This window comes from Polyodon spathula, chromosome 7 (assembly GCF_017654505.1).
Source record: "Polyodon spathula isolate WHYD16114869_AA chromosome 7, ASM1765450v1, whole genome shotgun sequence".
In the NCBI taxonomy this organism is placed as follows: domain Eukaryota; kingdom Metazoa; phylum Chordata; class Actinopteri; order Acipenseriformes; family Polyodontidae; genus Polyodon; species Polyodon spathula.
The window spans coordinates 53,914,531-53,941,553 of NC_054540.1; the positions used below are offsets into that span (position 1 = coordinate 53,914,531).

The following is a 27,023-nucleotide window of genomic DNA, read 5'->3' on the forward strand; positions in this document are numbered from 1 at the left end:
AGAAGTCTTTTTAAAATCAGCTCCAGTGGTCAAAAAAAAGGATGTATGTACAAATACACATTTGAAAATGTAAATGGTTTAAAATTGCCCTCTAAACAGGGAAAGGAAGAGAAGTGTTTTTTTTTTTTTTTTTTGGTTTGCTTTTTGTGTGAGTGTGTGTGCCTCTCAAGGGATCACTGACATTGCGAAGAGTGGTCTAAAACATTTAGAGAGTTTGTCTGCTCATTTTGGAAGTAACTCTATGAGGCACAACAACTAAGTACAATAGACTTGGAACATCAATATTGATCCATGTAATAGTGATACAGATCATGTACATATGCTGCCAGTTATTGATCAAGGCAAAGCGATCAATATCCTGTCTCTGAGCTTAGGAAAAAAAATGTGAAGGGATGTATTCACAGAATACCAATTGTCTGGGCTGATGATTAATAGGGTTACCTTTTTGGAAAAATCAGATGCCTTTTGTTCACTTGCTTCCACTTTTGCTTTATCCACACACATATCTGTAGGGAATTAATAATAAATAAATACAATAAATAAATGAACAAGAGCAAATAGATGCACTATATAATACTTTATCAGGCTATGTCATAAACCCAAAGCAAAATGAATATGCACAGAACTACATTTCACTGCTAACATCTAAATTAATTCAGCAGGTTGCTTTGCTACAATAATAATAATAATAATAATAATAATAATAATAATAATAATAATAAATAATAATAATAAATGTTTTTATTATTACTACAGATCACAGTATGCATTTCCTCACCCATACATTTCTTTAAAAGTCAACATCTCCTTCAAACCTGCCTATGCATTTAATTGCATTTTAATAAGAAGTCATTCAGCTGCTCTAGTTGATTAGATTAACAAGTTTACCTTTAAATTAAAAAGTTATTAGAATTAAAAAGAAGAAGAAGAAGAAGAAATACTAGGAAGATTTTAAATAACCAGCCGGTAATTAATATCACATGTGCTTATGATTTAATTAAGGCAGCTGTGGCATACTTTAGAACATATGCTGCTGGTTTGCAGCTCTTTAAGCAGATTTGTTTTGTAAAAATGAGCATGGTCATCACTATTCAGTCACTGTGGCAACATCTTGTAGCAATAAAAACCTTGGACAGGGCAGAGAAGGGAGTCTACAAGATGTTGTGAGGTATCAGGTGACATGCCATCCTCTGGACCTCAAACAGAGCTGGGCTGTGCTGTTGATAGGGCTGCCTTCCCCAAATATATTTCACGTGTAGAGAAAAGGAATGGTTCGGTGGCAGAGATCTGAACTTTAACAAAGATACCGGAAAATAGCACTGTCACTGTCAAATCCAAAAACCAAGGTGTCCTTAAACCAACTCAACGGGTCTGAAGACATACCAACAAGGTGAGTGAGGTCAATGTCCAGCCTTCCTCGGTATGCAAAGTCTGGGTCCATGCCGCTGCGGTGCAGCACGACCTGGGAAACACATTCTTCAATTACCTTGTAGTACTGCGGCCTGCAGGGTAACACAACATGTTAAAAGGTAGTGGAGATCCTGGAAAAGGGTGAAGATATGCCGACAGAATCAGCTAGCAGTAACCGATAAAAAAGAAACTGAAAACACTGTGTAATGTAAGACACAGACAATTGTACTGTGACTTACTATGGGCTTCATTTATTTATTTATTTATTTTCATTACTTTAACCTTGCTGGAAGCCAAAACCTAATTTGAAAACATCGGTAAGTAAGTAAATAAGTCACTCTTTTACAATTTAGAAATTAAGAACATAATGTACACTTAACAAATAACATTCTTCAACTATGTACTTTTTTATCATCTGTATGTTTTGCATGGTAGTGGATACCTGTGACCTGCAGTACTATCTGTTTCCAAGTTTCAGCATTAGTCATTTTATTTTAAAGTGTGCTATAGTGTGGCACCGGTGTATAGAATGTACTGTAGTTATAACTTCTCACTGGGTATTTTCAAACAGTTGCCTATATATAAAAATGGAAAATGACAGTATCTTCTTTTTTAATCATGATTAACCATGGACTAAAATTATCAAAAGGCTGAACATTTTCAACATTACTCACTTTTCTAGCTTCATAGAATTAACACATTGCCCCAGGATCTCCTGACCATTAACTGGAACCACGACCACACAAGCCAAGTTATTTGACTGACCCTCATTAAGACATACACAATACACCTATGCCATCTACTGGGCATCTAAAACATAACAGTTCAATTAATGAAAAATACAAGTGAAAATTGGTATTAAGTATTAAGAGTGGGTACCCTAAAAACAGGGATTATTATTTGGAAACTGGGTGTTTTTACAGTCAGCATGCTGTAAAAACCTTTGTATAAGTCTATTTTCTTGTTATTTTTATGAGATCCTAAAAAGGCGAGAGCAACTTATACACCAGTGTGCCCTATAGGTTTTTTCCTGAAATTGTTGTCTCAAAAGGGGGGTGGATTATACACCGGTGAGACTTATACTTTGTTTTTTTACGGTAATTAAACAAGTCTCTCCACAGTTTTATTAAGTAGGTTCAAATTACATTAAAATATGCCCATAATAAAACATGGACGAAGCTGCTATGCAATGGGAGTCTTATTGCCATCTGTGACACACATTTAAACTCCAGAGCAGCTGAACAACAGGCTCTGCATTAAGAGCACTGAGGAGTTACTGAACTCTGCAGTCATGCTTTCTCTAACTGGAATTTAGTGATGAGCCACAGTTTCCACATTTTGAAGCCATGTTCATGCATATTCTTTTCATTTTTCTTAAGCTTAGATCAATCTAAAAAAAAAAAAAAATGATCATAATGAAAGATTCCTATTCAATTAATAATAAAAAACATACTTGTCAATCAAAAAAAAAAAACAGGAATCAAAATTAGATGAGATGGTAAATTGCTATTGAACCTTTGGTATGCGATAACATATGTTTCAGAAGCACATCGGTATTCTACCAAATACAAAAACATTTCTTTTAAGAGCAGTATATCAATGTCCTCTGCTCTACAGGCAATATCTGAAATGTTTCAGCTGAAATATATTGTGAAAGGTGATTATTTAGCTGACCTTGTATGAAACTCTGCAAACTGATATTCAGTTTAAGGGTCATTCTATGCCAACTCAACTAGTTCTGTTGCTCGTCATTCTCAGATTTTCCTAGAAAAATTCACCTGGGGGTTTTCAGACATGCCAAGTTCAGAAATGATAGCCATTATTTTTTTTTTTTAATTTCTCTTTCGACCTGTGACCTTGTAAAGGTCAACCTAAAGTGAGAAAGGGACCTTGACCAGAAAAATCACCCTGGGTGCAATTTAGATGCTAATCATGTGTAGCACCTCATTCTACTCGTAACAAATAGGGCTACTCTACTCTACCATACTGACTTCTGGCAAATTGCCAGACGAGGGGTAATTGACGAGTTTTATTCGAACTTCAGTCTAACCCTTTACCCAGTAGGGGATATGGGTCCTAAAATGTAAGTATTGCTGTAGAACCTTAGGAACCAGTCTTCTAAATTCTGTGAAAAACTTTTGGTTTCAAGTTCCACCACTGGTCACTGAATTTGAATTTTTGCTATTTGTACCAAGTTTAGGCCGTAATAACTTGCGTGGGGGGGAGACTCCAAAAAATCACCCAAAGACATGTGTGGATAGATGTTGATGAGATCCACAAGCATCAAGCAAAATATGCTGGTATCTGGGGATTTGGGATTTTTGGCAGATTTTGAAGTAGTTATGGTCACTTTTGGTGAGGTTAAAGTACCACATAGTTCTATCCAAACTGGCTATTTCTTCAATTTTGCATTCTCTGAGGATTGATCTAGAGGAAAAGTAACAACGTGGGCTTCCAATGCCACTAGCTTGGAGCTGAGGGGTTATGAACTTACATATGGGACTTTGGGTCTTCGTTGTTATGATCACACATTTGAAACTATCAAAACCTTACTTTTCTGGTTGAGTTGCCATGGAATGACCCTTAAGCATCATGCGACATCAACTACCATTAAAAAAAAGTTAGCTGATGATCTAAATATATGTATATATGTACACACATACTTTACAATACATTTTGTTAAAATCTAGAAGTCCTTTTCATTCTACCATGTTGTTAGGGGTGTTTCGTGCTTAGGGAGCACTCCAGCTGCTGTTCTACATTTTAAGTGTGAAAATGTGTAAATATCAATAATAAAGGTTTGCACTAAATATGTCAATGACAAAATTTCAGTGTCACCCGTCACCAACTCTCCCCGCCGACGCCCCCTGCTGACTTCAACCCTGAACAGCTCACTCAAGTTCACCTTATAAAGTCTTTACATGTACTGTACATATCCCAATTAAAAACAGCTTCTGAAATTAATTGCTCAAGTGACATTTTGCTCATTCCCCAGGACGCACCCTTAAGGCAGTTTAAAATGAATTTATTTCAAATCACATAGACCACTTTTGCTTTAAGCTGTATATGAGCAGACAAGATTTTTCTATTAAAGACCTGCTTCAGTTTAAATTGAAGTGTCAATATGCTTTGAAAACACAATACATTATAACATTTACATTTTTTTTTTTTTTTTTAAATCATCACTTTTTCCGGGAAGCTCTTTTCAGGGCCCTTTGAGAATTAAAAGAAGACAATGGCGATATATATATATATGATATATAATATAGATATATATATTATATATATATATATATATATATTCCCCAGCAATGAGCACTGTCATGACTTCATGCCGTTGTTCAGTACTTGTGAGAATTCTCTGAAAGGGAATCATGTACAACATAATCAGCAAAGCAAGCTCATTCCCAGTGCAATAAGCTACCCGGCTGTGCCTTGTTACCAGTGAAGCGACCAAGCAACAGCTTTCTAAAAACAGCAAAAAGTGTCCCTGTGCGTTCAGGATACATTCTGGAACGTGATTTCCACTGGGCTGCCAGCTAGGCGATCCGGTCATTACATCACAATTTGCCATATTCTCCAATGAGCTATTCTCTAAATAAAAAGGTTGAAGGGTCTGAAAGCAAGCAGGCTGGGGACTGGATGCAGAGGTATTTACAAAATCTAGGACACTTAAAAAAAACATGGTCAGACTAGACAATGAAAGCATTAACCTAGACTAAGTGATACCAGACCTTGTTGATATCTGATGTTAACACAGATAATTTACAGAAGGTAGTGTTTGTACACTTACAAACAATGGGTAGGATCTTTATATATATATATATATATATATATATATATATATATATATATATATATATATATATATATATATATATATACACACACACTGTAATGAATAGTAATTTGATATATCGTCTACACTAATTAGCTGCTTTAAACTCCCTGAAACAGTAGCTAATTATAAAAGTGGATTTTCTATTTATAAGGGGACTTCATCCTCAGTAGTTAATTACTAGGGATTGACTTCTATCCAGTGGGATCCATATACGCCTTAAGTGCTGTGTTCTGTTTTTTTACTATTCCATTGTATAATATTAATATTACTTTTACAAGATAAAAATGTAATTTGTATGTATAAAAGCTGTCAGCGAGATCTCGTCATGCTTGTCTTGTACTACAAATGTATGGAGCGGAAAGTAAATCATGGGAAATGAAGAAGTTGTTTTTTTGTGCAGCAGCAAAAAATGAATGCGCTGCTCTGGATATGGCAAAGTTCTGATTGTTACACTGCAAGGGTTTGTGAGAGTGAACTAAGCCCATGACTGTCACGGATATAAACCTAATTAATATCTTAAATATGTCCTATTTCAGAACTCTCCCACAGCTGTGTGAAGATTTATAAAATGGACTGTTTGACCCAAAACTGTCAGGCCACACTGGAAAGGCAGTGCTGTGTCTTACAAGCCCATTATCAAATGCCCTATTACTGTACATTAACTTCACCAAGTGTGGTGGTTCAAATCTACATGGAAAACTCCCACATATGTTCGTTATACAAAAGGATACGTTTTATAATAACAACGTAGGTATTGATAATGTGAGTTATCACGATTATATATATATATAGGATATAGTATAATATATATATATCCTATATATATATATATCTATATATATATATATATATATATATATATAAAATTTTGTAATATTGTAAATTCAATAATAAATGTTTCAACTAGATGTCCTGAAGACATTGAGAAAGACATCTAGATGTTTGCCAAATTAATTTATTTGGTTTCATTTAGTTTTTCTAAACTATTATTCTTTCCTTATTTGAAAGCTGATGGCAAAATACAAAAATATGCAAAATAAATAGGGAGTACTTGTTATTTAGTAAGCTACACAAAAACATTAAGCCCTATTTTTCCACATTTTCATTCAATGATTGTTAAATATGCACAACATGAACAAACTCAAATCATATTTCACATATAATAGCCACTTTAACTGCCTTGGAATCATATTTCCTTTCACTTGCTTTCTATTAACAACTATTCCTCATTCATTTTAAAAGTAGCAGCAATGTATTTATGGTAACTTATTACAGTTAACAGGGTAGCACATGTCTGCATTTTAAATCGCAGCATTGTATTTCTGTTCATAAGCTGTTCAACTCCGTACTGTCAAAAAAGTGATCAGTACTGTCAAAAAGTGTTAAAAACGTTTTCTTATCATCAACCAAAACGGACAAACCTGTTCATTCAGCAGGCTCTGATCGGATTTAAAGAGAAAGCGTCTGTAACACACACACACACACACACACACACACACACACACACACACACATATATAAAGGAAAGGGCACGAATGCTGTCACTTTCCAGGTTTGCTTGCATTACGCTGCACATTAATCTTTTTTTTAACTAATTAATCTTTTCCATAGCACCTATAAAAAGTGACATGTACATTGCAAACATAAACGCTTAGGTTTATTTCAGGCAAAGTTGAACATTTATATTGAAGTATGTAGCTCTATTAATAACTGTTTAAAGGGGCGTTGTAGTAATCAGTTTCCAGTAAGTCCGACAGGTCTCGTATCCCGCGCTGCTGTGGACAGGAATGCTGATAAAGATTTTGCTGTAACAACTGGTTAATATATTTTCTATTACTCCAACAAGCTGGGAATACATTATTCATAACTCCAAGTGTGGAAGAAGTTGCTCATAGTAAACTTTATTTTCTCTCTCTCTCTAAAAATATTGTATTTCTCTGAAAGGACTGCAGCAGCAATTAATTGGTCATTGTCATGTCAGCAGCAAACACTGCAGTATCAGTCTGCTGATTTGGTCCCCTCTTGCAGCACGGCATTAGCATTGGGACGAAGAAGGGGGCTGGCCCCAGGAATCTTCCTTGGAGAATAATAATATTTCATGTTTCTGACTAGAATTAAGCTAGACTCTACGAGCCAAAGGGACCAACTGCTTCACTCCAATCATTTCTCACGTCATCGTTTTAACTCTTTACAGGAAGACTGGACATGAACAAAGTGTGTTGCTTTACACTGCACCCAGACAAAGCAAGGCAATCATTATGCACAGTGAGATCCGAAGTAAAACGACATGAGACCTAGGGCAGCAGTGACCACCTAAAACCTGCTGAGGGGTCAATATATATTGAGCCTCGAAATGGAATAACATTAGAGGATCTTGCTTCTCACCAGGTGACAGAGAAGCAAGCATTACATTCAGTACAGCGCTGAATCTGAGCACAGTCGCAATAGTATCTCTAAATACCGCAATGCATTCTCTTACAGTGCTACTAAAGTTATAGCAACCTATACACACATTTCTCTTGCACATACAGTTGTAGCTAAATAATAAATACAAAACCAGTGACCATTTCATTATATAGTCAATGAACCGTTCTTCCTCCCAGTAATCCAAATACACTGGAAAGAGTCATTGCTGTAGGAGCTGAAAACGGTGGGGCTTGTCTATGAAACACATTCTAGTGAATATCATGGAAGCATTATTGAAAGGATGTACTCACCTAATGTAATAATCATTCCTGATGAGGAGGAGATGCTGCAGCATGGAGAGGAGGTAATTCTCTGCCCCCGTATCTTTCACCATGTTGGACAGTAAATGGTAGACCTCATTCATATCAGTACAGAGCAGGTTAAGGTAGAAATCAAGATGTATTTGCTTTTACATGAAGAACATATCTGATTGTGTTGTCAGCTACCCTACATGTAGGTCCTATTACAAATGTAACAAAAAGTACATCAATTTCCTCTCGTCATCACAAACCAAGATCATCTCGTCTGGTTTATCTACCATGAAAATGCAGCTGCACTTATTCTTCTTATCACACACTGACTTGCTGCTGTCACAGAGATGAAAAACAGAAATATGTTTTCTAAACTGTTAAGATCATTCAATATCCACCACCATTGGCCCAAAAATGGTGCTCACCAAATAGAACTACTGCGTTTTTAAAGAGAATCAACATTCCTCTTGAAATACTATTATTATAATGGAATTGTTTGGTTTACATAAAGACTTTTTTTTTTTTTGGTCGCTGTGACAGGGTCTTGCTTGTGTCACATGTGTGGGTAGCCGCTGATTAAGCACGCAGAGAGACACATGGACGTGGAGTTGAAAACGCCGGCACAGGCGCACAGGTTTTATTAACAAACAGAAAACAAAAGTAAATAAAGCTGGTCATGTGATGTTACCAGCGACGGTAACGCACAGAGGACTATTACAGCAAGCTGTACAAAAAGTGCAAAATAAAACACAATTCAACAAACTATAAATCAAAGGTCGCGTGAAAAAGGCAGGCCTTGCAGCAGCCCCGAGCTATCTCCCGCGGATGTTTTTAAACTGACGGACACTCAGTCAAGACCCACCCACCTGCCGACTGAGCACAGCGAATCAACTGCTGCCCTTCCCCTCAACCAAGCCTAGCAGACAGCAAGTCTCGCAAGTCTCAATCGAGCGCCCGTCTGTAAACAATAATTCAATTACACAAATCAACTTCAAAAACACACAATAAACCCATTCTCACACATAAATCACACCAACACAAATTTACCATTGTGCAGGGCAATCGCCCTGCCACAGTCACTTAAAAATGTATTTTTACTTGAGAGAGAGAGAAGAAAGAGAGAGCGAGAGAGAAGGTGGAGTTGAAATGTTACATTGTCACATGATTTGAATGGAACAGGAAGGCTGTTCTCTCCTGGTACTTCTCCACACAAATTCAAAGTCAGGTGAAAGCTGACTTAGATAAATAACTTAGCAACTAGCTACATAACCCATTTAGAATGAGAGTCAGCCATAATAGTCGTACAGTATTTCATGTTAGATTTCGAAATGTCATATTATTCAATTGCCATCAGTGTTATGTTAAGTATATGGAAAACTACAAAGCGGTATGTAATTTAATATGTTAACACATCATTATTTAGCAGGTTTCATTAAACTTTATGAAGCAAAATGTGTTAATTCTATAGGGTGATGCAAATACAGCCATAGCTATAGAATCAAACGGTACACCAGTTACAGTATAAAGCAATAATGCCACTCATTGTTCCCTGAGTCCCAAGTTATAAAATGGCTAGCTGTACAGGCTGTCTTCACCTAGCCATGATTCAATTTCAGTTTTGTACAGCAAGATTTGCCATTTCTTGCAATGAATTTTAAACTCAACGTCTAAAACTTTGTAATAAGTCTACATGTGTTTTTCTTCCCCTCGATCAATTAGTCAGGCCGGTCTCTTCATGCATAACAAAAAGTTGTAATGATTTTTAACTGCTGTTTTCCCATCGGGGATCTTGAGTCTTAAGAAGAGTAAACACTGAGAGAGAAAAATTGGTAATAAATAAGGTCCCTGAAGTCTACCTGTCAGAGCTAGCCTTTAATGGATCGCAAAATTAATCAAATGAAAACTCCACAGGTTTGAGCTTTTAAAATAAAATACTATTAAAAATAATAATAATAATAATTAAATCAAATACATGAAAATGCATTAGTCAATACAGCCTTTAGTTTTCTCAGTCACACTAAAAGACATATTCTTCAAGTCAAAGAGCCCTGGGGGTCACAGTTCTGTGTTTTTCCCCCAGTGTTTTCCTATCATGCATTCCATTCAGAGCAATCAACTGTCAAAAAAATATATGGTCTTAAAAGTATGGTCTTATAAAAGAGTTAAAAATTGCTACCAATTACAGTATCCCCATACTTTAAAAGTAACACGAATCAAATTGCATATCAAATGTTTCGATTTGAAGGTGTGAAAAACAACACAGCTACAAAAGTGGCTGTAGGAAAGAAAAAAAAAAACGAATTGAGCAACAAAACAATCTGACTTACACAGCATCATCAGGTCATGGGGAAGACGCAGCCGATAACAAGAACAAAAAAAAAAAGAATACGAGGCGATTCTGAAAATATGACATGCAGACAAGAAAGCATCGAAATCCCTTCTGAAAGCTACCACTTATAATTCTCTATTCGATCATGTCAGTACTTGAATTGAATGTGGTTATAAACTGCTTTAACAAAGATCTAAATTCTAATTTTTTATTTATTTATTCATTCATTTATTTATTTATTTATTTGCATGGCTGTCAAAAAAGTAAAATTCAAATGTATTCTAACTGCTTGAAAAGCCGTCGGTATATATATTTATATAATATATATATATATATATATATATATATATATATATATATATATATTTTTTTTTTTAAACGCATCACAAAAGACCAAGACAACAAACTGTCCTAACAAAGGTGGAGCCAGCTACCGTTCACAATCAGGACTGCTCTCTCTCTCTCTCTCTCTCTCTCACTGCCTTCCGCCGCCTCGTCAAAGTCCACCTGTTAAGACTACACTTACAGATGTCTTGATCTACATGTACTGGACTAGCCTGACTGAAGCACTGTGTTACTGTATCCTCAGATGATGCACTATCCTTGCCCTATTGCACTACTGTCATGTCATTGCAGATACAAACTGACTTAATCCTAAATTGTTACTTCTTATCTAATAGGATCGAATAGAGCTCTTTATATTGTGGCTCCTATTTGCCACATAGCACTTTCATTGCTGCTGAACAGATTGTTTGCTATCATAACAAAGTGTACTACTTAAATTCATTTAGGGCCTTTTCAGCATTTAATTTCCATTTCAAAAAAAATAATAGAAGGATTATAGTAAAATTGTACATGCATGTATTTATTATTGAATAATTTGCTCAGCAAAAACTATTCTAGCAAGTTGCTAAAAAGTATTTTGTTCTTCACATGAACACGGTTCAATGTACTGTACTTGATTTCTATTCATATCATGGCCTCTGCATCTAACCGATTTCTTCTTTGAATACATTAGCAACACATCATAACAAAGCTTTAAAACGTTTTTGAAACTGTTGTTGCCTGGAAAGCATCAATGAAAAATTAAAAAGGCCCAGGGCAATTTCATTAAGAATGAGAATTGCACCCTCACTTTTAACAATCGTGTGTCAGTTAATAAAACAGGTGAAAGATGGAAATATAAGAGTTTGACAAAATTCAAAATATGTATTATTGATAGCATTTGAAGCATTTTACATTAGATTTTGTTTTTAATAATACTACAAATTAAAAATGAAATGTAAGTTATTTGTTCTCATGTACAGAAGAAAATGGCAAAAGATGGCAGCGTCTGATGAAAAATGAATTGCTGTTACAGTATTTTGTGTGTTTTGACCATGTCTGATGAAATATTTAGAAGGTAGGAGTGCAGTGAAACACTGCCGAAGATTGTCTTGTTGCTATTCTGCAGCTGTATTTAAATGCCACCCTTTGTTTGCGTTTAGCGTCTGGTCATTTTTAAGAAAATAAAGAAACTCCTTGTTGCCATCAAAAACTCAATACAAAACCAGACTTCCCCCTTGATCTAGAAAATCAGTCATACCATAAATACAAGATTTCAAAGCAATGACTTCACAGCTTTTAAACAGCTATTAAATTAAGTTTATGTAGATGGACAAAACAAACAAGACCTTGACTTGCAAACCAACAACAGCCTAGGCAGTGTTCTGGCTAAATTGTTTTCTTCCTGACTGCAATGTCTTACCACCACTGGGTCAAAAGGGTAGACGTGTGGTATAAATCTTTCAAGTAAAACATGCCCTGATCATAGGTACACTACACTACATGGTACACTGCAATGAAAACAAACATGATTCCTCAACGCACTGTCCTTCAGTCTATATACACCTGTCCCAATGGCACATGTGTGTACAAATTGAAAAATAACAACCTTCCTACGAGGTAAACCACTTGCTTCTTTACATATCCCTGAAGAACAAAGGCTAGCCCTGCAGGTGTCCGCTTGAGTTCAATGGGTGCCTGGTCCGCTGCAGCGTGGTGATGAGAAAGAGACCGCCCTAACTCCTGTGAGCACCAGAGCCAATGCAACGCTCCCTGAGGAATCCTCAGCGAAGATCAGCAACTTGGCACAGCAAACCTGACTATATGGCACACCTGCCACAGGGACCCAAGCAAACCTTTTCCTCATACTCTACAATGCAGTGTTTACCATACTAGGGAATGTCTCCCTTTGGTTCGAGAGAATGTCAGCACGCCGAAGACACAAAAAACTAACGAGGATCCAGTAAGAAAGGAGGAAAGAGTGTGATGCTGCAATGCCCTTTTGTAGCACACAGTCGAGTTGAGTTAGCAAAGCATTGGAAAAATACCTGAATTAGAAGGAGTAGACGAACTAGGCATCTGTAACAAACTTACCCAGGTTCATGGATATTAATAAACATGAGGCGAGCTAATGAACCTGGAATAACAGCACAGTGAAGCAAGGTGTGAGAGAGTCAGAGTTGGGGTTACGGTCAATCAATGTCGTAGATCTGCGCGATCCATTAATATTCATTCAGCGGGCAGAGACACCTCAGAAGAGATTGAGGTTAGGGTTAGGTTTAGGTCAAGAAGAACGCATTCTCAACATGTTAATATTTATTGAGCTTCTACAAAATGGAAACAAGGAGAAAACTGCGAAACACAATCCAAATTATGCAAAGACATTGCAGATAAGACTGTGGCAATCACAGCACCAAGTGTCCTTTAGTGAACCATCAAGCATAGTGCAGGTGCTTGTGTACACATGTGTAACAGTAAACGATGTTGCAGACAGTGAGTGTTGTATTAATATGTACTGCAGTACTCTAAATGTTCTGAAACTAATGCACTCTGTTGTTATGATATCCAGCCACAGGTTTATTTGATTTACTGTATGCCCATGCTACTTGAATAGGATCTTGACAAGATATTATACAGTTGGGACCAATGTAGCCAATTCAGCAAGATAACAATTATTTTAGACATGGCTATCAAAAAGTTAATTTGTTTTCTAAAAGTTAGCAAAACATGAAAGTAAAAGATTTAAAATCACAAATAAAATGCAAAAATAGCAAATGAGCAAACTTTGAAAGACCTCATTTGGATTGAAAAGCTGAAAACAGGCACAGCAAGAGTCACACACTGAAGCAAACAAAGAGAAATGCGTAACAGACACAACTGGACAGCTCTAATGACATTTGAAAGGATTAAAACTTAAAAGAAACCCATCCAGCAGCTCTGAAACAACTTTATAATAGTATTGTATCTCTGAATGTGTTCCAGCAAAGAGCCTTATAATGAGTTAGAGTTGAACAACGAACTGAGGCTTTTTGAAAACTACCAGTAGTATGTCATAGACATAGCTTCAAAACTAAATGTCCTTTAAAAAAAGAAGGAATAACTATGTTTTAAAGAAAAGATCCTCGGCCTACTAGTTTCTGGGTAATTTTAATTAGTTAAATATTTAGCACTTTAATGAACCAGAGTGAACAGTCATAAAATGACATCAAGAGGAGAAAGGTTTGTGTTTGTTAAAAACCTGATGAGATGTGAATCTAATTATGCTCTAGGTACACAAATCCCCATTTAATGAGCTGGGGTCTCGGGTTTAGGTTTGGAACTAGACGATACTAATTTAATACAATCATTATGTGCCTTTCTATTACTGGCAAATTAAACAACGTTAAATAAAGGATATTCCATTTCAGCTCGGATGTCTTCAAGCCGATGATTTAATTCAATTAAATCTTCCTCCTTGTTTTCATTGAACACCTTCAACTGGATATCAAGTTCCTCCGTCTCTTTCAGCTCCTACGGTTGTAAAATAAAACAAAAAACAACACAAAATGTGTCATCTGGACACTTGCAATACTGACTCCTGCTGGTGGAGGCGAGGAGAGCTATGGTATTCACTCCACCCACAGTGAAAGCTTGCAGCACTGATTAAGCAACATGTATTGTATTAACTAGGACATCAAATCTCTCTTCCCATTACCTATCTCTTAGCAAAATGAATGCCAGGCTAATAGACATGCCGAACTGATATGGGAAACACTATATTTGTCATCTGTTACCTGAATGAACCTGCTTGCGGGTGCTTAACCACGTTACCAACTGCATGATTAGAAATAAAACACTGCATAAAATTGTTATAACATGTTTTTAGCATAAATTATTACATGATATATAAGAATATTTATATAACCATTTATAATCAATCAATAAGCTAAAGCGCTGGTGAACTTGACATAAAGATGTTTGAAATCAAATTATTTCTCCCTGAATACAAGGTGTGGTGATGTTAGAAAACTAATAAGAAATAACTGACGTGTCCTTAAGAGCAACGGAATTAATGTCTTGGGCTCTTTACACAGTGCATGTAAACTGGGAACTTGAGAGGAAAAAAAGCTTTTAAAACCAGGGTCAACATATCAACAAAAAGACAAGAATACACAAATCATATCTGCCGAACTGAGATAACCGGACACGAGACAGTTTCCAAACCCCAAGTCCCTTTTTTGCTTGCTAAGGACGGTCTACCGCAAAACTATACATAAAAATAGCATGACATTATTTCATGATATACTCATTTTAAAAAAATAGACAACACAGTGATAAATCTTGTGGTCATCTCCTCCCTCGCTACAATCATAATGTATTACCCTCATGCCTGTGCCAGATTACTTTTTCCCCCTGAGCTCTGGGAAACATGAGGCACACTCAAACAATACACTGTGTTTGAAGCTGGGGATTCGGGAGATATTACATATGTATGTTTTGGCTAGACTGTGCAAACACCTCTTTAATAAGCGAGTACACCAATGCCCTAAAGAGAACACCTCTGTCCCCTCTTTACGCATTTGTTTTATATCATAAAGAAGTTTCAGAACTTTAATGTTAATCATTCTGAAATTAAATACACATACTTTAAAAAGAGAAATGTAAAAAATATATTTAACCATTGCTCCTCAGAAAAAGCACACCTCACCATCTGACAGATTAGATGCCAGTTAACAGTCAAATGATGTATTTAATGCAAATACAGGAGGGAAGCTGCAATGGGTGGGTGTTTGAAGCACAGGACAGATTATATTAGTCTGCCTACATTATTCAATGTCCTTTATTTATGCACTGATTTATTTAATTTATCCAAATGCAAATAGTTCTGAAAGACCAGACGTCAGCTCATGTAACAGATCTTCAAATATATTTAGAAGCACCGTTACATAAACCCTTCCCAGAGAGATGTCAATTAGAACCTTCAGAACGCAGAGTGTGCCTATGAGCAGCTGCTGCACACACAATCGGTATATCATCTAAAGCTGTATTGTTAACGTTTAGTCCGGTACTGCCCATTCCTGGGATATGTTTACACAAGCCACTTACAGGGAGGATTTTCTTCAGCCCACAGCGTAGGAACTCATTCCGAAGGTGTATCCTGAAGTCCAGATCCTCTGGAAAGGTGAGCAGGGCGTTGATTAACTGCATGCATGCCACCTGTAATGTAAATTGAACAGAAGGTTAGAAAGTCAAAATGGAAAGAGAGACAGAAATACCCACCAACTGTTTGTTTTCAAACGCACTTTGAGAAAGTTGCCTCCATTATTATCAACCCAATCAGTACACAAAACCGGAAGAGCCCCCCCCCCAGTTTCAATGAACAGCTGTGAGTTTTCCAATTGATTTATCTGAAGGATGGCAAAGCAAAGGAACAAGAGTGAAAGATGCTGATGTGCATTAACTGGCTGTAAGGTGGCTACTGGGAACAGTCTGAGATGAAGAAGGATGTTAATTGCAAGGAGAAAATGTTCTAAAGACAACAGATCAATGAAAGCTGAAGGATGACTTGATTGACATCTGAAAAGTAGCCATTATTAATCTTCCCTGCTGCATTTGTTATTAACAGGCCACAGGGGAGTCTGTCGCCTTTATTTTTATAAAAAGACTCCAGACAGTTTCTTTTTCATTTCTTTGGCTGGTTCTGATGTTTTACATAAAGTAAATCCTGATAAATGCCCCATAACCATGCCAGAGTGGGTCGATTTATGTTGCAGCGGTTGCATGAACAAGAGGCATCATAATGCTACTGTACAATCAGAGAATAATGGAGCAAAAAAGAGCCATCTGGCTGTGTTGTTTTCTTTTTGCTAGAAGAAACTCCGTTTTAATGGCTTGTACTAATACAGCTGAACAAGCGAGCAGAGTGGTTTTATGGGGGACGTCAAGGCTAATGAGTTTTGTTTAGGCGGACGCAGTCAGATTGCTGGGACAACTGCAGATGGAGGAAACGGGCTGCATAGAACACTTAAGAGGACTAAGAGGGCTGCTATTGCCTGCCATCCAGCTGTGTGGAGTTAGGTTGGTAGGACCGATAGGGACCACCATCCCTGTTACTGTTGTTGACCAGCTGGCATATTACAAAGGCTGGGTGCAATACCCAGCTCAGTCCATTTAACTTGAGTTTCAAACTAGACTTTTGTGTTTTTGTGAACAAAACAAAGCATTCCCTGTGGCACAATGTAGTGCAGACGGTAATGTGTGACGAGCTGAATTTTGAGAAGAGGTTCCAAGATCTGGACTAATCTGACTCTGTGAAACTATTACCCTGAGATAAAGGCACGATTATATACTGTAGTGTAAAGAACAACATGGCAATTTTTCCACAATCAAGTCAAATTAACTTGTTTCATTTGGGTGAACCCGTTTTGTAGAAGCATTTAAAATAACTATGCATTCATAACTCAAAGAGTTTTTTGAAGACAATTTGCTGTGCATCTCATTAAAAGAAATTGACTCAACAGACAATTTGAAGGTTAAAAGAGCTTCAATTCTTTTTTGAACCTTTTAAGTGCACATTCTTGTTTCCTTTGCAATTAGGAGCATGTCTTTCATTAGTTTAAAATGTAAAAAAAAGAAATGGCACAGCAATCAAAAGAATTACATGTATACAGTAGTATCTAGGACAGATGCTGTAAAAGGGTTGTGTGACTTACCTTGTTCTTAATAAATCTGTGTTTTTGTTAAAAGGAATACTAGTTTGGTTTAAAAAAGCTATTGAATGTGTAATTACATGTTTTGTTCGGTCTGTCTTTGGAGTGTATGTGGTAATGAAAGACATTCATTAATGAAAGCATCCGTGCACCACACAAGGATTTATTAAACTGAAAGATAAAGACCGGGAATGGATTGCTCATTCTGGAGACCAGTGTTGACTGGAATGAATAAATAGAAACATGTATCTAATTAACACTGAATGCAGTCAACGTCCATGCTCTACTTCAATTAAAAACTCATCAGCTATGGCTGAATCTTCCAAAGGACAGTATCTTTAAAAGCACACTGACCCAGTGACCACAGTGGGGAATTAATAGATGGTGCACGTTTACGTTATCACAGGTAATTATGTCGTTTTAGCATTTCTGCCTGAGAGATACAAATGAGGATGGAATTGTATTGTCTTGCCCAGCCTACTGGTGAACCTGTCACCTAAATGAGCCCAATAGGGGCAGTGTGAAATATTCCTTGACCGACCTGTAACTGGGGCGCTTCATGGTTGTCCAACCCCTCCACAACAGGAGCAAAGCGTTCTTTATTATTGTGCTCAGCTGAAATCGTCATGGCTGCCAGGATCTTATCAAGTCTGCAGGGGAAAAAAGACAGAGAGGAAAAGGTAAACAACCAGCTTCATCAGCAAGTGGACAGGATGTTTGCTTCCCGTTCCATCTTTCTTGTTTGCTGATCTCTTGATCTCTTGTTCACCTTTCAACAGAAATCTAGCGAGGTCCATCATTTGATGAAATGCAAACCTTCAAAAAGCCCCCACGGTGAAGGATCAAGCCCCTCATCAAAACGACAGAGTCATTCTCACATGAAAAGGTTCGCTCGCCTTTGTCATACTGACAGCTATTAATTTCTTTATTTCTTTCATTCATCCTTTTTGACCAATATAGCACAAGGCAGAGAGCTTTTGACTACCAATATCAATTATATGGTCTGTTTAATCCAAGTGCATTAAAAGTAATTGTTGTGTACCACTCAGGATATGCTTGCATGCACACAGCAGCCGATAGCTTCAATTTAACTTTGCTACAGTAACAATTAATTTTTTGTTTCTGCAGCAGAAGCTTTATAAATCGTACTTGTTAAGCTGGGCAACCATGGTGATATGGTACATGGTCATAGTGCACAGCAACTTCAAGAACTAACACAGACATGCACTGGTTGCAACTTATTACTGCTGACACCGGTGAGATATACTGCTACCTGTGCTGACAAAATATGGATTAATAATTCAATAAGAACTTAACCAAAATGAAATATACGATTTACTGTTGGATGTGGACTAAGACAAAAAAGTACATAATACTTTTTCAAGTTGCTGAAATCAGTGTAAAAGTTTTTAAATTCCCCAGTTAAATATTTATCAGCCCAGATCTAATAATAGATCAGTTCAGGTGGGCTTATCCAAATCAAACCCTGATATCCCCTTTATCTGCAGGGTGCAGGCAGCAGATGCTGAGAGAATCCCACCATACTACAAAAGACTTTCTTTTTCGGTCATCTATCACAATCAGATGCCTGAAATGAAAAACCGGAATGCATGACAAGACTGTCTCTGTGATCCTAACTGCTTAAGCCAGATCTAGTCTGGCAATAATTTTAAAGCGTAGAAATCTGACAAATACCTTTAGCAAACAGGTAAGAAAACAAACTGTTTAGTTGTACCTCTTTGCTATCAATGTACAGGACTGATACAGGTATATGCTTCACAGCAACCCAAACCTTTTCAGAAAGCACTTTCCTGGGAGCAAATGTACCACAAAATAGCAATTTAACCTACTTCAGGCTTGTTTCTTGTTTAATAATTTGAATCAATGAGAAATCCTAGCTCAGTGCTGAAACAATAAAGTTAATGAACAGGAAATACCGTGTTAAAAAAAGCAAGACCTGATTAATGTGTTAATGGTTTCAAAACTTTGATAAGCTGCTACATGTATCTACAGCGTGTTTTGTGCCCAATACGAAACACCAGCTTTTCAGACACAGCAGTTGTATGATGTAGAATACTAATACTTAAAAACAAAAGGTGTTTTAAAGTGGAATGCACACTTTATATCAAAACTTTAAAAAAAAAAAGATTAATGAGCACATTAAATATTAAAACACAAGACAGAAATAGAAGTATCCTTTATATGGACTTATAATCAGCATTAAAATAAACGTGACAGTGTTTCAGTAAGTACAGTGCATTTATAAAGGAGACAGTCAGCCTGATCCACAGGCATCTTACAGTCTCTGGTACTCTCGAAGTCTTCTGTGGTTTCCATGGACAAGTTCCTTTTCTAATTAGAAGTAAACCTCTGTCATGTTGTATAGCTATGGCCAAAAGTTTTACATCACCCTACAGAATGAACTAATTTTGCTTCACAAAAACAAAAGAAACCTGCTGAAAAGTGTTAGGTTTGTAATTGTCTCAATCCTAAAATTCTAGGTGATGCAAAACTTTTGGCCAGAGCTGTTGACCAAAGCAGTTGTTTAGATGATAAGCTAGCACATTCTAGCATTTGATAATTTCATTTGATAAAGAAAGAATATGCCTTTGTGTGTGTTTCTTACCTGCAAATGGTTTAGTCATGAACACTCTCTTATTATGGAGTTATACTGTGAAATCTTGTCCTTTAGATATATAGATTTAGCAGTTTGCATATCAAAAGAATCATGCTCACCTGCACTACAGCTGTATACTGAACACAAAGGTTATGTACTGCAGATCTACTCAGCAACTTTGAGTTCCCTTGATAAATGAGAAACCAACGAATACATTGTCCAGTTACATGTATGCATTAAGTTCTGTACTAAAGAGTTTCTATAGAACACAGTATGAATTGTGAAAGTGGAGTGTAGTTGGCCCTGGACACTGCATCATCAAAACCAAGTCAAGGGTGAAGTGGAGAAAGACATAATATTAGATTGGTGTAGCTTGTCTCGAACCAGCTGTCAAAATAGTTCTCTTTATACTCTGAAAATTAAGATATTTTGGGGTACATTTGTAATACATTCCAAATACATTTATTATTCAAGTTTAACACCTAAAGTACACATTTTAGCTTGTCCTTGGTACCTGACATTTAGACAAACAGTTAGCAGATAGAAAGAAAGATGCAGTTAAACCGGCACACAGGTAATTAGATTGATAGGTAGGTGGGCAGGCAGACACAACTGGTAAGCTTTTTGTTTATCAACTTACATGTTTTCCTCTCCAACAATGCAAATGGCAGAAAGTATTTTCACTATTTCTGTCATCATGCTGGTTTGTTTCGGGTCAATAGCTCTGGCCAGAAGTAAAAGACTTCTCTCGTCTCCCAGTATCCTTTGCAAGCCATACTAAAAAATAATAAAAAATAAAGTCAGATATGATTGAGTCAGATAAAGAACATATAAAAACGAGCAAACCAATTTGGGCTGTTAAGAGTTTATTTGATCATGTCCCTTTATCTGGTTGGGGATATCCAGCAGTGCACTAGCCCAGAGAGCTGTTTAGCACACTGTGGATAGGAGTGAGTCAAAATATCTCCCAGATACAGCCCAGGGGACAGCAAAAGCATACACACTTCCCTTTGCTTAAACTGAATAACGCTGCATAAAAATGCAATTAGGAGTCCCTTCAAAAGAGTGTATTTTTAAATAAGGTGCTTGAGGGTACACACTTATTTTCAAAGTTGTGTTATTGGTTTATCCAGGGGAAAAAAAAGAAGAAAAAAAGTAGACAACATGGTTTAGTCACACAGAAGGAAGACTGGAAGCCATGTGATCCTGTCATGTGAACCTACTGGTGTGTTGTATTTATTTGTTTTTTATTTAACGAGACAGGGAGATTAAAGAATCAGGACAATTACAGAACCTCTTTTACAATGAGGTCCCGCGGCAAGTTACATAACAGACAGTGCTGGAATAAAATGCAGAACTGCAAACAATTTAAAAAAAGATCTAAAACACTCCAGTAATAATCCATTCATTTCAAATTCTGGTTATAAAGTATCCCCTGGCTGTTGTGATTTACATTTAAAAAGTGCAGAGGAATAATCACACAATATGCATCAACTCTAAAATTGTTCAGAATTAGTCAGAAGGTAGTCCACTTCCCAATACAAGTATATGGTCCATGTTATTAAATGACCAAGAGCCAGACTGAGTTTTGGGACTTTTGTCAAATAAGCCAATTTCTGTTGAACAATAACTTACAAAGGTTTTAATGAAACAGGGGACACAATGCTATTTAGGTTGCTTGATGAAAAATGATGGCAACGCTTCCAGGAAAAAAAAAAAAAATAGCAATGAGTGATAGTGTCCACAGAGCCGAAGTGGTACCAGTTTAATTTTACACAGAGACTACAATCATATGTGGCTCCAGGCGACAATGTCACACATCGGCAGTGGTTGATAGCTTACCCAGCAATGCATATCTCGTGGCCTGGTTTTCTCCTTGCCAGAAGGGGAGTAGACCATACCTGCCAACTTTTAACTCCAAACTTTATTTTAACTCAAACGTCGCTTGGCTTATTAAAGTCTTGTATAAGATATGGGGTAACTATCAGTGTTATGTATTTGTCAAAAGCCTCGGAGCTTTAATAAACTAATGTTTTTCCTGTTGTCCAAGATCAAGGTAAGGCATTTTGCCAGTATTCTGCATTGTACCACAATCGTGTAGTACCAGCTTGCCATGATACAGATCTGTGATCCGAGTAGGCAGTGCATTTGCCATGTCCTCAAGATCTCTTCTTCCACATACTGTATCTTGTTTTTGTTATATGCACTACATTTTACAGGCGTCCTAATGAAAATAATAACCTTTTTAAATACAAGGGTATCCGAATTTACAACCTTCAATTTCCAAATAGAAAGAGACTTTCAGATTTTCCTAATTGTCCTGAAACTGAAAGCGATAGCTAAAGACAGGTGAGGTGGTGTTTATATGGAACTGGTAACAAGAAGGGAGTTTACTTAAGTGATAACTACAGGGTGCATAAAGATTACCAGGAGATAATAAATCTTCTGAGGTGACGAAATCTTTATAATAGTGAAGGAGACAGTTGTGTCCAAATACGCTTGACGCATTCTCTAGTAATTGCCTTTATGTGACACAATTCCTTTGTTATGGTCTTAGATTTTAATTAAAAAAGTAATCTATGTTCCGATTCCACCTTGCTGTTAATGGGAGCCTTTGAGACATTTCTTTATTAAAACCAATACCGTGTCCTGTCCCCAATTAAAGTGAATGCCGATTCTGCTTGTAGATAATGTACTTTAAAACTATGTTTATAACTGTATGAGATGCAACAGTACACCTTTAAAATGCTTTTTGTGCTGGAACTAGGAGCCAAGAGATGAGATCTCCATGGCCAGCTAATCAAGCTCAATATCATCTTGGTTAAAGATGAAATGGCAGCACTAACATCCTGAGGATTGACAGGGATGCAGTCTCAGTCCTGTAGAGCTATTATGGCTGCTGGTTTTTGTTTCAAACAATTATTGGCTTAATTAGTCAAGATTAGCAGGTGTTCCAGATCTTTAGTCACTGATGATAAAAAAGGCACTTTACAGAGCATTAAAAAAGGACCAAAAAGAAAGTACGCAGAAAGAGTACACAGAACTGCAAACGCAAGTCAAAAAGGAAGTTAGAAAGGCCAAGAGAGAAATAGAAATGAACATTGCTAAGGGAGCTAAAACCAATTCCAAAATGTTTTTCCAATATTACAACAGCAAGAGAACATTCAAAGAGGAGATTAAATGTTTAAGAGATACAAATGGCAAAATCGTAGAGGAAGAAAAAAAAATAGCAAATATGTTAAATGATTACTTTTCACAAGTTTTTACAAAGGAAGATACTGACAACATGCCCCACATGTCATCCAGTTCCTATCCAGTTTTAAATAACTTTAGCATAACTGAGGCAGAAGTGTTAAAGGGACTAGGAGCTCTTAAAATAAACAAATCCCCTGGGCCGGATGAGATCCTCCCAGTAGTACTCAAAGAAATGAAAGAAGTAATTTACAAACCGCTAACCAAGATCATGCAGCAGTCTCTTGACACAGGGGTGGTACCGACAGACTGGAAAATTGCAAACGTAATACCGATCCACAAAAAGGGAAACAAAACTGAACCAGGTAACTACAGACCAGTAAGCCTGACTTCTATTATATGCAAACTTATGGAAACTATAATAAGATCCAAAATGGAAAATTACCTATATGGTAACAGGGTACTGGGAGACAGTCAACATGGTTTTAGGAAAGGGAGATCGTGTCTAACTAACTTGCTTGATTTTTTTGAGGATGCAACATCGATAATGGATAATTGCAAAGCATATGACATGGTTTATTTAGATTTCCAGAAAGCTTTTGACAAAGTCCCGCACAAAAGATTAATTCTCAAACTGAACGCAGTTGGGATTCAAGGAAACGCATGCACATGGATTAGGGAGTGGTTAACATGTAGAAAACAGAAAGTACTGATTAGAGGAAAAACCTCAGAATGGAGTGTGGTAACCAGCGGTGTACCACAGGGATCAGTATTAGGTCCTCTGCTATTCCTAATCTACATTAATGATTTAGATTCTGGTATAGTAAGCAAACTTGTTAAATTTGCAGACGACACAAAAGTAGGAGGAGTGGCAAACACTGTTGCAGCAGCAAAGGTCATTCAAAATGATCTAGACAAGATTCAGAACTGGGCAGACACATGGCAAATGACATTTAATAGAGAAAAGTGTAAGGTACTGCACGCAGGAAATAAAAATGTACATTATAAATATCATATGGGAGATATTGAAATTGGAGAAGGAATCTATGAAAAAGACCTAGGAGTTTTTGTTGACTCAGAAATGTCTTCATCTAGACAATGTGGGGAAGCTATAAAAAAGGCTAACAAGATGCTCGGATACATTGTGAAAAGTGTTGAATTTAAATCAAGGGAAGTAATGTTAAAACTGTACAATGCACTTGTAAGACCTCATCTTGAATATTGTGTTCAGTTCTGGTCACCTCGCTATAAAAAAGATATTGCTGCTCTAGAAAGAGTGCAAAGAAGAGCGACCAGAATTATTCCGGGCTTAAAAGGCATGTCATATGCAGACAGGCTAAAAGAATTGAATCTGTTCAGTCTTGAACAAAGAAGACTACGTGGCGACCTAATTCAAGCATTCAAAATTCTAAAAGGTATTGACAGTGTCGACCCAAGGGACTTTTTCAGCCTGAAAAAAGAAACAAGGACCAGGGGTCACAAATGGAGTTTAGAAAAAGGGGCATTCAGAACAGAAAATAGGAGACACTTTTTTACACAGAGAATTGTGAGGGTCTGGAATCAACTCCCCAGTAATGTTGTTGAAGCTGACACCCTGGGATCCTTCAAGAAGCTGCTTGATGAGATTTTGGGATCAATAAGCTACTAACAACCAAACGAGCAAGATGGGCCGAATGGCCTCCTCTCGTTTGTAAACTTTCTTATGTTCTTATGTTCTTATGATGTAAAGACACATTTAAAACATGCTGGAGAGGGGCTTTCCAGGACCAGGGTTGGAGACCCCTGGGTTAGACCAATTTAGCAACTGTAATTAAACATGCAGTTTTTGTACATACAGCATTAGTAACAATATAAAAAAAAACAAAAAACTATAAAACAGTAAATGACACGGTTCTAAAAGTTGGAAAGAGACAGCCAGAAACTACCATAGGGTATATTTGCAGAAACAACCTTGTCTATTGCCATATTCTTTTTGTTTCCATGTGTATTCTTTTTTGGCACACTCATTTTAAAATTACATGAACATAGGCATTCACATTAAAAATTACATTTAGAATGAGGATCGAATTCACATGTCCAACCGCATGTGGTTTTAAGATGTGATTGCTGTGTAAATAATGCCTAATTAAATTGAAACCTTTACAGCAAATTACAAGAACTGCCAATTAAGCAAAGCCCCAAGATGTTGAAAAAATGTGTGGGGTTTTAGAAAAAGGGACTGATCAATAGACAAGATGTTTCAGTCCAGATTGAAGCTGCCCAGAAAAAAAAAAAAACTTGACTTGCAGGCAAACCTACACATTTCCTTTGTGGGTTCAATTCAACAGACCCCAGTGTATTAGGACTAACTAGGATGTTCTCAGATAGGATTATAATTTTGGAGTGAATTTTTCTTTGTGAATCAGCAATGTTACAATAAGGGGGTTGATACATTTCGGACAGTGCCAAGCCACACATGAGAAATGAGTAGTCTAATTGATTAACTGCAGCTTTTACTGGTGTTGTAACGAGTTTAATCTGATGCAGCTTTGATCAATGCCAAGTTTATGTCCTCTGCTCTCTCTTTAGTTTCAATTATTTATTTATAACAATTCTTTTAATTTATGCTGAATAGTGTGTGTTTTAAAACTGCTAATTAGCATTTATTATCCTGTTTTTTTGTTGTTGTTTTGTTTTTCCTTTTTTAATCATATTGATTTAATACATACATGAGAAAGGGAGGAAAATAAACGGAGCAATTTGTCATCCTACTCTTGCCCTAAAATGCCCGCTGTGACATTGGCAAATAAATGACAAGCAGTGCTATTTGCAGCCACCAGGATTTTGATATCTGGTTAGTAACTATTAAACAGGGTTTCTGAAAGCTAAATAGGCCATTGCAAACGTATAAAGTCGTCTCTTCCATGCTGAGCTGTATTCCAGGCACCTGTATTCCAGGCACATTAAAGAGTAAACCACCTACTGAGCCACTTCAATGTTGTTTTACTCCTTCTGCACTTGTGCTTACCCTCGTATTATATTCCATTTATTCATCGGTATATCTGTGCGTCGTTTTTAATATATTTTTACTGCTGACAGGTAGATAAGCAAAAAAAAAGTCAAAGATTTGACAGGCCATTTCTGCCTGGTTTCCACTGCACATCAGACTCACCTTGTTGTTCATGAATGCCTTGAGACACTGGATAAGCTTGTGCTGATTCCTTTTGTCAATTCCTTCTTGCCTGGAGTCAACAGAGAGGGAGGAAAGGGGCGGAATTAAACAAAAAGGTTCATCCCCTGGTTTAACAGACGCATCTTTGATTTTCCTCGAAGAGGAGTAATTGCCTCTTACTGTCTTTTGTCCAGCAGCTTCTCCAGAGCATCCAGCAGCAGCCCCAGGCCTTCATGTCCAAAGTTATTAACCCAGCTAAAACACAGAAGATGCTGGCATTAGCCAAAAGTCACCATCACATTTTTAAAAAGCTGCACTTTGTTGTCGTCAAACAGAATTCAATTGACATGTTACCGGTATAAAGTATCTGTAGTTACACACACATACACAACGACATGCCTGCAGCACAAGGAGCTCAGTGATGGAGGAGGTAAACTGAGCAGTGTAAATAATGGGACATAATTGCAAGGGGGTGTGCAAATAATGAAAATATTAGCATTACATTCCATCAACACTGAAATGGTAGAGCGGATTCCACTCTTAATGTTTATCAGTAGTAGGTCTTCTCATTTGCATGTAATATATAATTACACAAGGATTTGAAAACTGGGCAGAATGTACAGCCACATCTATAAATGAATAGAAATACATCTGGCTTCCGGTTTGTCTTACTGCCTAATAGTGTTTTAGTACATTTGGGAGTTTTCTCTTGTGGGAGGGCAAACAGTGGGAAGTACAGGTTACCAACTACTA

General features: G+C 36.9%; 1 protein-coding gene across 1 annotated transcript in view; it reads right to left on the bottom strand.

Moving 5' to 3' along the window:
* The window catches only part of diaph2 (diaphanous-related formin 2), a 448,520-nt gene that overhangs the window by 279,055 nt on the left and 142,442 nt on the right, over positions 1-27,023 (bottom strand). The window contains exons 8-16 of the mRNA XM_041253971.1: positions 26,451-26,525; positions 26,271-26,340; positions 20,568-20,704; positions 17,852-17,960; positions 15,707-15,817; positions 14,019-14,131; positions 7,969-8,085; positions 1,384-1,502; positions 442-506 (exon numbers count right to left, since the gene is read on the bottom strand). Coding sequence (XP_041109905.1) covers positions 442-506; positions 1,384-1,502; positions 7,969-8,085; positions 14,019-14,131; positions 15,707-15,817; positions 17,852-17,960; positions 20,568-20,704; positions 26,271-26,340; positions 26,451-26,525 — 916 coding nt within the window. The remainder of the gene's footprint in view (positions 1-441; positions 507-1,383; positions 1,503-7,968; positions 8,086-14,018; positions 14,132-15,706; positions 15,818-17,851; positions 17,961-20,567; positions 20,705-26,270; positions 26,341-26,450; positions 26,526-27,023) is intronic.